Below are 11,277 nucleotides of genomic sequence, written 5' to 3'. Positions count from 1 at the left end.
ATATATTGTTCATAATAGAGTGTTCAATTTCAAAATTTCAAAATTTAACATTCCCAAAGAAAATTAATATATTTTCAAAACTATATATACAAAAATATATATTTTTTTAATCAAAACACATATCTCTAATTTTAATGATTTTGTGTATTTTATGTTTTATATATTTTTATTTAATCGAAACTTGCAAAAGTTACGATATCTTACTTTTTAATAAACTTTCACCGTACAACTTTTGATATGTGATAGATGTTGTCAATATGAGCATTTTGATTGAAACATATTAAATTTTGATCAGTTAAATCACCTTGTTAAATTTGGAAGCTATATAATATAATATATATATAATAATATAATATAATTTATATTATATATAATATATATATTGAAAAAAATCATAGTAAAGAATTTCTCTACATTTCATGATTATTAAATTTCAAATATGATATTGACTTACATTGCATAGAAAATGTAGCATTTGTATATAAGCAAGGAAGGCTAGTTGTTGATGTTATAATTAATATGAGTTTGCTCTTAAAACATAATGTCCTGCATAGGAGGGTGGGCTGACGTGCTTCCATTTAAATAAAAGGTTGGTTGTATAATCCTAGTTATATTGTGTAATTGATTGATCAAATTACACGTACGAGTAGAAGATACCAACTCTTAAATGATTATTGAAAGCCACATGTGAAAATAAATGATTAATATAAGATTGATAGATTGATAGCAATCACATATAACATATGTAAGGAAGAAAACACCACATTAAAGCTGCATGTTCTGTCTTGCTTTTCATAATTATACTCATGATGATATTTACCTTGTAGTATATTACACTGCTTAATAGATATAACTGAACTTATACTGACACAAATATTGATACAACATAGTCTAACATACTAGCATGACTTATTGAGTGATTGTTATCTTTGCTAATTTTTTTTTATAGTTTGTTTATTGATAGATCTCTTTTGACTTTACTAATCATATTGATTTTATTATTAATTTTTGAGATTTTTATTGTTCATATTAAGTGATGATTGATAATGACTAGAATTGAACATGCATATTGAATCTTTTGTCTTGCATTGGAAGCAATGATAAAATTTTGGTTACTTGTTGGGCAATGCTAGTAAGTTAAAATTATTTAAAATTTTTTTTTCTCCATTAACATAATATATTAAAAGATTCATACCATGATTATTCGATAAATTTTACGCTGGTTGTTAACTACTTAATGCAACCCTTCGCTTTTCTTATGAATCATAATTAGATTAAAAAGATTTGAATATTATAAGCCATATATTATTATAGAATGAGTTTTTTTCTTAATTATAAAAAAACATTAAAATGATATTATAGGCATTACTAAAAATGGTATGCCCTATAATAATGCCAAGACAAGTCTTGTGATATAAGAGTTCTCATCCAACAATGGTGAATGGTCAAAAGGTTGCCCTCTTTATAGGATGTGAGATCAAGCAATTGGGAAGCCATGCATTAGAAATTGTTGTCGATTAGCAACATGTGTTGGTAGGCACCAAATAACAATCAATTGAGAACATCGGGCATTACACGGCGAGCGATGATCAGTGATATGCAATTGATCATTTTCTTTATATATGGGAAGATTGACGACTAAGAAGGTGCACATTGTATGTCGATGGATATCAGATATTGAACATTGATATGTATTAAGTAATAATAAATAATTAGGAATGTCAATCATTGGATGATAGTCAGTGGCTTGCTTTGTCAAAGGGGAGATTTCTTGTCACGACCCGACCCGACGGGGACGGATCCAGCCCGAGCTCGTCCAGACGATCCCACATTTCGTCCCGGACGAACTGCCCAATTTTCACAATTCTGAACAAATCTGTACCGATCGTCCCGGACGATCCAACTTCGTCCCGGACGAACCTGGAGCAGAACTGATATTACATTTATGACAATGGAAGTGGTTGGCGAATGCCATAAGTAAATGACTAATAGATAATGGACATTAACATGTTTCAAATGTCAACCAATTATGAACATTGAATGTTAGGAAACAATCGATGGTATGCTTGGTCATTTATTCTCATGAAAGATCATAATTGTAATTATGAAGATAGATGTCAGATGTTTATAGCTCATGAATGTTTAATGTTGTCAAAGTTTCGAATGACGATGGACTAAGAATGCCAAATATTGAGCAATGAATGATAGTGTTATCTATGGTTCTCCATTTAGGAGGGGTGATCGATGAACATAAATGCAATCATCTAATGTCGATGATTAGAGAGTCTCATTGAATGATAGTTGACTGAAAACATCAAACATCAAGGTAATGATTGGTGTTCTGTTTGGTCATTTCTCCTTACAGAATGGGAGAATAATGACCAAGAAGATGGTCAATAAACATTTGAGATTGGAGGATGTCAAACATTGTTATGCTCTGATTGATTCAGACATCAATATCTAAACATTTAGCAGTCTACTTCTTTGCTCTCAGTACATGAGGAGAAAGTATTATCTAATTATTTCTTAAATATTTAGATTGAGGTCTACTTTGTTGCTCTCCATATACAAGGAGAAACTATTATAGATTCAATCCATAGTACAACTAACCCAAATCTCTTTTTTAAAATTAATCCACATATTCTTAAGTAAGTTAGATTCCACAAATTAACCAGTATGAACATTCATACTTTAAGTAATAATATCTACTATTTTTACTTCAAATTCATAATAACAATAACAAGTTCCAATCTTTTAGTATCTCCATTCAAAATAATAATAACAAAATAAATAATTATGACTATTTTATTTAGTCAATGAACTAAAAATAATAATATATTTATGATCAACCATAAAATTACATTATAATAAACTTAAAATAATTATTTAGTACATGAATTCTAACTTAATTCTTACAAATTTCAGACGATTAGGCATTTCCATATCACTCAATTTTGGGGCCAAATGTCATTCCAGCCTTTCTCTTAATGTTCAGAAACCTTTTGAACCAAAGGGCTGAGTTCTTTTTAGTCCTTGTTCGATCAGGCACAATAAGCTCTCCTTCACTGTTTTTCTTCAATGTCTTGTCTTTGAAGTCTATATAATGAAGCCCTAACCGAGAAGTGTATCCAGAATTCCATTCAAAGTTGTCCAATAATGACCATGTAAAATATCCTTTCACATTTGCTTCCAACCTGCATGTTTTTTTTTAACGGTTCATAATAAAACATTCATATTCAAAATTATAACGGCATAAACCAGCATAAATTTTTTTACTTTGTTTTACAAGTATATTTTCTTTATGTTCAATAATTTAAAGAGAAAATGATCAATATGATCCATTAACTCTTTATAAAAGATCAAAATGATCCTCAACTATATTAAAATATTATTTTGATCACTAAACTCCTTAAAGAAGAACCACAGTAGTCCCAATTTAGTGACAAAAATGATCATTTGATATAGTTGGGGACCATTTTGATCCTTCATAAAGAGTCAGTGGACCATTTTATTCAGTTTACCTCAAGGCTTCAGTAAGTTCATGAAGGTGAAGGGTGAGATACTCCGTCCTATGTGGATCAACAATCGCCTCTGAAACTGGTAAGTTCATATCTTTCTCCAGTACTCCTATCAAGATGAAAACAACAGGTGAAGATCAAAGATTAAATACATATTAATATCATCAAATATTTATCTCTTATATGATTTTTTTTTTAATTTCTTAAGTATTGACTAACCATTTTCAGTGATGTAAATTGCAGGATTGTTATATCTTTCCTTTATGTATAAAAGAAGTTCCCTCAGTCCTCTCGGATATACATTGATCCAACTTCCAGGCTGCAAGTTAATTATAACAAAGTAAATTATTATAAAGTATAGGAATAAGAAGAAGAGAAAATTAGAAGTGAAAATACAATTTTAGGCTTCGTTTGAGACCGTTTTTTTACTACTTTCTAAAATAGCTTTCTAATACAAAAATTTCTACTTCAAGAAATATTTATACTAAAAAGCCGTTTTAGAAAGCAACAGGAAAGCTGTCCCAAAAAAAAAAAAAAACCATTAGGGCATTTCCAACCAAAACCCCATTTTCCACTCTAAAATGTCTTAAAACTTCGAAATCAGGTAGTTCATCTCCAATGGAAGTCCATTTTTCTTTTTTTAGCGCGCTTCTTTGCAAAGGTAACTATCTGTCTCCTATTTCACGCGCTTCCTGCGAAGCTAAGCAGAGCAAAGGTAACCGTTTTTTTTTTTTGCATAGGTGGACAGTCTGACGCCAATATTGACGTCACACTGTTCACCTATCGATTTTTTGCGTGAGATTTGGAGTTCGAATGCAGCGATTCTCGAACAACATACAATGATATGCAGTTCGGATGGAGATGATCTTAACGGTTTACCTCTGCGTGCTCAATGGGGACGCCATTCCTTTCTAAATCTTGAATATCAAAGGACATATTCATCCTTTAGTATTTTTAAAATTTGACTTTGAGAATTCAAAATTTTGGTTCATCATCAAGCATTGATGTTCTATTAGATGTAAAATACATATAACATATGAAAGATTTGAAAAGATTGAATTTTCACCTCCAATTTAATTCCTTTAGATCTTAGTTCAAAAAAAAAAACAAAAAAAAAAAAAAAGAAATATATATATATATATGGGCTTCATTTGGGATAGTTTTTTGCTGCTTTATAAAATAGTTTTTTAGTAACAAAATTTCGTGGATTAGAAATTTTTGGACTAGAAAACTGTTTTAGGCTTCGTTTGGATCGGCTTTCTTCCTGATTCTTATAGCAGCCTTAATACCAAAATTTAAATTTTTATACTAAAAAGTTACTTTAAGAAGCAACAAAAAAGCTGTCCCAAACAAAACCTTAGAAAGCATAAAAAAATTGTCCCAAATGAAGCCATAGTAATGAAATTACCATCCCAAATTAAATTCAAGTGCTCTCTTTTGTGCCTCTTTATCGGTGGGGTTGTTATCATATGGCTCAAACCAATTTGTGGGCAAGCTGATACCCACTTTTCCTTGTTGCTTGGCCTGCAAAGTGAATAATTAATCTATAAGAAAAAAATTATGTAAAATCCTGATGCATGGGACATATTCTCAAATATCTTTTGTCATGTTTATATATATATATATATATATAAGAAAATTTTTTAATTTCCGATGGCTATGACCGCCAGAAAACCGCTGGTTTTAGTTTTCTAGTTTATAATAGCAGAAAAAAATATGCCGAAAAACCTCATTTCTGCCGGAAATTAGCTCAATTTTGTCAGAAAAATCTACCGGTAATGACCAATTTTCCTGTACTGTATGCATGCATGTATGTATATATATATAGCTAGAAGTAAATATAAAATGCAAGGAAACAATAAAAGGTGGTAAAAACCTGATATTCATCTTTATATAGTCTTGCTGCTTCAGAATGAGCTAAGAGAATGTTATGAGAAACAATATATGGCTCTCTCAAAGAATCTCCTCCAGCTGGGCAACTAAGATTAGGAAGCCCTTGAGTGCATCTACCTGGAGCAAGGATTCCTTCACCATATCCAAGTGTAGAAAATGTCAATGGTTCATTTATGGTAATCCAATTCTTAACCTTATCTCCAAATTCTTCATAACATAATTTTGCAAAGTTTTTGAAGTCCTCTCTGCCAAATATAACTGAAAGGATTAGCATATATAGCCTCATGCAATATATATATTGATCATGGATGCACAATATGACTTACACAATTCTTTTATCCAAAAAGCCTCCATATTCATCTTCTAGAGCTTGTGGCAAATCCCAATGGAACAATGTTACAAATGGCTCTATTCCTGTAAGATACAAATATGCAAATAGAACTATGAGTTCATTGTAGGAAAAATGTTGATTTCCGATAGAATTTTTTATGGAAATAAATCCGTCGGATTTTCTGGCGAATTTCTGATGATATATTTCCTGCAGTTTTAGTTTCCAGCGGAATTTTCTTGCTTATTTATGGTGGATTTTTGATGGAATTTAAAATTTATGCAGGCCTGTTCATGTCCCACGGGTTCGCGAGCGGGCTTGATTCACAGACTAAATTATGAATTTTTTCAAAGTAATTTCCAGCCGTTGGAAATGTCTCCGGCGGAATTTTTTCGACGGTATTTATGTTACGTACGACTTACGACGCGTGAATTACCATCTGAAAATTTTCTGTCGGAAATAAAAATTATCAACGGCCGGATTTTAGTCATTTTCACGCGGAAATGGACAATGGATGAAAAATGACGTTTTTCCAGTAGTGATTCTAAAGAATATAAGAAATAAATATGAAATCATAAATTTATTCACTCACCATAGTCATGGAGTTCATCAATCAAATTCTTGTAATATTGAATTCCTTCAGGGTTTACTTTGCCACGACCATCTATAAGCACATCAAGCAAGAACATCCTCCATAAAAACTCAAAAAAAAAAAAAAAAAACCAAAAAAAAAAAAAAAAAAAATGGTGAAGAAGAGGATGAAAGTTAATACAAACTTGGCAAAATTCTTGGCCAGGAAATGGAGAATCTATATGCATCCATGCCGAGATCTGCTAACAGTTCCACATCCTCCTATAATTTCAAGGAAATCATAAACTAAATAAGTAAAAAAAAAAAAAAAAAAGAAATCTCATAAGCTGTTGAGCTCACTATTCTCATACCTTGTAACGATGGTAAGAGTCGCATGCAATGTCTCCATTGCTTCTATCTGCAATTTTTTCTGAAATAGAGAAGAAATTAATATAAGCTTTCATGAAAAAAATGTTTTTTTTAAAAAAAATTGGGTAAGTTTTGAAGAGCAATGCTGATATGTTGAAATCAAGAGAGTATATTAATTATATGGGCAGATATTGAGTTATTTTTATTTCATATAAAAAAAATAAAATTGAATTTAAAAAATAAATTATTGATTTATGAGATGTTGAGAATTTATTTATTTAACAATATTATTATTACTATAAGTATTTTTTTCATTAATTTTGAGTAATATTAGATTAATTGCTAGACTTTAATACATAATTCTTATATATAAAGACTTCCTTTTCATTTGATGGCTAATTGTCTTGAAACAAAATAATTAATCATCAAAGAAATTTCTAATTAAGATAAGTCCTTTCATAAAAAATTAAGAGGTGAACCAATAAGTTAGAACAAGTCAATGTCTTTTGTTGAATTATGGCTTATTTAATTTTTTTTTTCTCAATTTGGTTGATCAAATCGCATCATTAGAAATAAACGAAAGTGACATGAAGATAAGATCGACTAACACGTAGCTCATTTTGATTTGTTGGTCGGGAGCTTTGGTTACCAACTAAGAGGCATTGGGTTCGAGTCTTATATATGTGATGTGCGCATAATTTGTCGCACGTAATTAAATTATTCATAATATTAAGCATTCATCTTAACATTATAATTTTTGCTATATAAGCTCAAGTTAATTTATATATTACATGTTAGTCGCTAGAATTAAAAAAAAATCCTAGCATATAGCTCTATATTATCATTATTATTATTATTATTTTGTAAGAAGCAATCTATGAAAATTGGTTCATAGAACTCAAGGCCATGGATGAAATTAACTATAAGAAGTGATTTATGAAAATTGCATGATAAATATTTTAGATATAGGCTCTTTGTAATTAAGAGCTAGCTAATCAGCTAATTAAATTTTAATTTTTTCACTAAATCTATAAGATAAGATTAGAGAGAGTTGTCTTAGATGATTTGATTACATAAAATGACGGTCTTCTGATGACCTGGTTAGGAAAGTTAATGTATTATATTTGACTTATATTAAGAAAGGTTGAGGCAGACTTAAAAAGACTTAGCTAGCTAGAAAATATTAGAAATGATATTTTTTATTAGGTTTAAATGAGAATTTGACTTTTAGTAGGACACAATTAATGGAGAAAACAGATTCTTCGTTTGAGATGACTTTCTTATTGCTTCTTAAAACAACTTTCTAATTTATTTTTAAATAAGAAAACCGCTTCAATGAGCAGTAAGAAAGTCATCCGAAACGAAGCCTAAATCTCCAAAAAAATTGAGGTAAAACCTGGGTATTTTTTGCAGAAAGTAGTCCATATGCACTCTCCCCTCCCTCCAAATGAAAAAAAAAAAAAAAAAAAACATACATGAACAAAATGCTCACAATCAACAATATCATCATTATTATCATTTTCAATCGACTTCTTTTCTCCTACTGTGCATGCTAACATTTATATGAAAAGATCTTATTCAATTACCTGGAGAAGCAGCAGTAGAAAGCACCAAAGAGAAAACGAGAGGGGAAGCTGATTCTACCAAGCCTGGACGATACCTCCAATGTCCTCTCAGGAGAGAGACTCATTTCCATTTCCTGCGCTTCGAGCAAATCAAAAGCTTTCTGCTAGCGCTCAATACTAAGGAAGAACCACCCTATTGCTCTTAAAAGCCAAGAGATTTAGAACACCATGTGCTGCTGCTTACTGCTAAAGCTTGAATAGGAACAGTAGTATTTCCAAGTGTCAAAACATTACTTAGAAGATTAGAGAGCAGTTGGGGCAACTAGCTTTTGAGTAAAAGGAAAGAGGTTGTATTGAGGAAATGGTTATCTTGGAAATTTATATAGAGAATGATGAATATAGATAGAATAGATCCTCATACATTTCCAATAAACTTTCTGCTTCTGCTTTCTACTTCTCGATCGAAATGGGCTTTACTTTTCCTCCGCCAATTAACTTTGCTCAATTGCACTATTGATTTAACTAAGAAAATTCAGATGAAAAACTGATTAAGTTGAAGAAATTTTAAATTCTTTTTAGTAATTTTAAGTAAATACCAATTAGATTCAAATGACCTTCTTTTTTAAAACCTGGTATATTAGTTTTTTAAAAACAAATGCAATGTTTATTTACGGAAAGTAAAAGTAGTTAAAAGCCATAAATCAGAGAATATCTTGGCAGATGTATACACAATCTACGTCGGAGGCAAATCGGGCACCACGTCACGATACCGAGCTATGGTACCGAGAAGATACTTGGCACATTCTAGTGATCTACGAACAACAATTAGTAATTTCCATAATTACAGTTTGCAATCTATTGCTCTCACTCAGAATATTTATTGATTTTAGCAGAATATGTTAATTATGAATTTCTTAAAGAAAAAAATAAATATTTTTTTAAATAATTGAATATTCATCTCAATAATTAAATTTAAAAAGAAAGATGTATCCAAAATGTAATATTCCTCTCGTAATTATAGAACTGAAATATAAAATATGATTTGTTTAATGACTTCTTACCTTTAGGACTAAGTTTTTATAGGCTATTGTTTATTATTTTGATGGCTAAAGAATGTTGCTTCAAAAACAATTAATAAAAACTTTTCAAATCAAGGCTAAGTGAGATTAAGTCCGTTTCAGTTATGAAGCTTATTTGAGGATATAACTTTTTAACTGTTTTAAAAGTAGTTTTTATTAACCCAAAATCTAAAAGTACCAAATATATATTATGTACTATTAAAATTTTATTAGTATATAAATATATAATATAAAATAATGTACCCTCCTAAATTTATATTTAGCACACATCAATAGATTTTGAATTAATTTTTTTCATATTTGTGTCCACAACTCACTGTATCCCAACATAATTGAGTTTCATATAACATTGCTCTGATTGACTTTAAAATGATATATATATCATCCATTATCCACTATTTAAGTGGATCATGAAATCAATTCATAATCTTCATATTAAAATAAAAAAAAAATCATAAATGCTTTAGAAGTAACTATAAAACACATTATAATTATATCCTTATTGGTAATAATAACTTGATATGAAATATAAGTTGGGTAAATGGGGAAGAAAATTTATGAAAATACAAGAAGAATTTATATTGATATTATTATTTTTAAATTTGAGTTATAAGTTGAGAAAATTTTATTAAATTTGGATTCTTTTGAGGACAGCCTTTTTACCTGTTTTGTAAATAAATTTTTAGTACAATGGGAAAGTATTTAATAATTAGATTTTTTAAATTAAAATTCTAATACTAAAAATATTAAAAAAGCAATAAGAAAGCATATGCAAACAAAATCTAAATTCTTTAGCTATTAATTGGGCGCAAAAAAAGAAAAAAAAATATTATTGATAAAATGATTGAAGAGAACTATCACATTGACGACTTAAAAAAAATAAAGCTTATCATTATAACTGTTCATTAATTGACAAATAGCGCAGAGAAGAAGAGAGAGAGAGAGAGAGAGAATTAGAGGTGTTTCCAGAGAGAGAGAGAGAGAGAGAGAATTAGAGGTGTTTCCATGCGCCACATTTTGTGATTGAAAAAATTGGTAAGAATTTCTTTGACTAAAATTTAGTCAGAGTGAAATTCAAAATTTGGTATTTATTTTAAAACATGTTTAATAAAAAATATTTGATTATTTATGTTCTAATTAATTTTCTTTTTCAAGAAAAATCTCTCTTCAACTTCTCTCTTATAAAAAGAAAAAAAATATTGGGTTTGAATTTTCTTAATATATTTATCTCAAAATAAATTTAAATTTAAAAATCATCATGTTTAAATTTATTCAGAAAATTTTAAGATTTTTAAGAAATAAGCTGAGGGAAGATTTGTGTAAAAAAGGAAATTAAGTAGAATGATTTTTTTTTTTACTTATTAATTTTTCTTTGAGATAAAATTAAGGATAATTAATCAATCAATTCAAAATTTGCATTCATCATCTTCAAGAAGCATAAAATCAGAATTAGGTTAGAATTTTGTAACATAGAAGTTTTAAGAAAAAAGTTTTCCTCTTTGGTTCATCAATCTCATCTATAAAGCATTATCATCATTATGCTCTTTTAGATTAAGGGTTCATTTGTAAAATTGTTGCGAAGAAAGTATCTTTTTAAAAGCTACTATAAAAAATAATATTCTTACACAAATTTATTGAAAGCAATGAAAAAATAATGACCAAATAAAAATTATGATTGCTTTCTAAAAAGCAAAACAGTGAGAAAATTGTCACTAACGAACCTTAATGCTTCGTTTGGGACAACTTTCTTATTTTTTTTATAAAGCTATTGTAAAAAAAAGTAACTAAAAATATTGTAGAAAATAACTTTATAACTCTTTTTTTTTTAAAAACAACAAAAAAAATAATGATCAAATAAAAAAACTATGATTATATTCTGAAAAACATTATAAGAAAGTTATAAGAAACAAAACCTCTTTCATCATGGATTTCCAAGGCAAAAGCTCTTTTTGGTA

At 29.1% G+C, this 11,277-nt stretch overlaps 1 protein-coding gene across 1 annotated transcript in view; it reads right to left on the bottom strand.

The window, feature by feature from the left end:
* Positions 1 to 2,944: 2,944 nt before the first annotated feature.
* Positions 2,945 to 11,277, bottom strand: part of LOC110113000 (beta-glucosidase 11-like) — an 8,741-nt gene continuing 408 nt past the window's right edge. Inside the window, exons 2-12 of the mRNA XM_028700307.1 lie at positions 8,075 to 8,119; positions 6,681 to 6,739; positions 6,516 to 6,591; positions 6,332 to 6,403; positions 5,738 to 5,825; positions 5,395 to 5,656; positions 4,927 to 5,042; positions 4,398 to 4,461; positions 3,738 to 3,837; positions 3,522 to 3,627; positions 2,945 to 3,194 (exon numbers count right to left, since the gene is read on the bottom strand). Coding sequence (XP_028556140.1) covers positions 2,945 to 3,194; positions 3,522 to 3,627; positions 3,738 to 3,837; positions 4,398 to 4,461; positions 4,927 to 5,042; positions 5,395 to 5,656; positions 5,738 to 5,825; positions 6,332 to 6,403; positions 6,516 to 6,591; positions 6,681 to 6,739; positions 8,075 to 8,119 — 1,238 coding nt within the window. The remainder of the gene's footprint in view (positions 3,195 to 3,521; positions 3,628 to 3,737; positions 3,838 to 4,397; positions 4,462 to 4,926; positions 5,043 to 5,394; positions 5,657 to 5,737; positions 5,826 to 6,331; positions 6,404 to 6,515; positions 6,592 to 6,680; positions 6,740 to 8,074; positions 8,120 to 11,277) is intronic.

This window comes from Dendrobium catenatum, unplaced genomic scaffold, assembly GCF_001605985.2.
Source record: "Dendrobium catenatum unplaced genomic scaffold, ASM160598v2 fragScaff_scaffold_1482, whole genome shotgun sequence".
Lineage (NCBI taxonomy): Eukaryota > Viridiplantae > Streptophyta > Magnoliopsida > Asparagales > Orchidaceae > Dendrobium > Dendrobium catenatum.
Note: the sequence above shows the minus strand (reverse complement) of the source record. Positions and strands in the feature narration are given on the sequence as shown.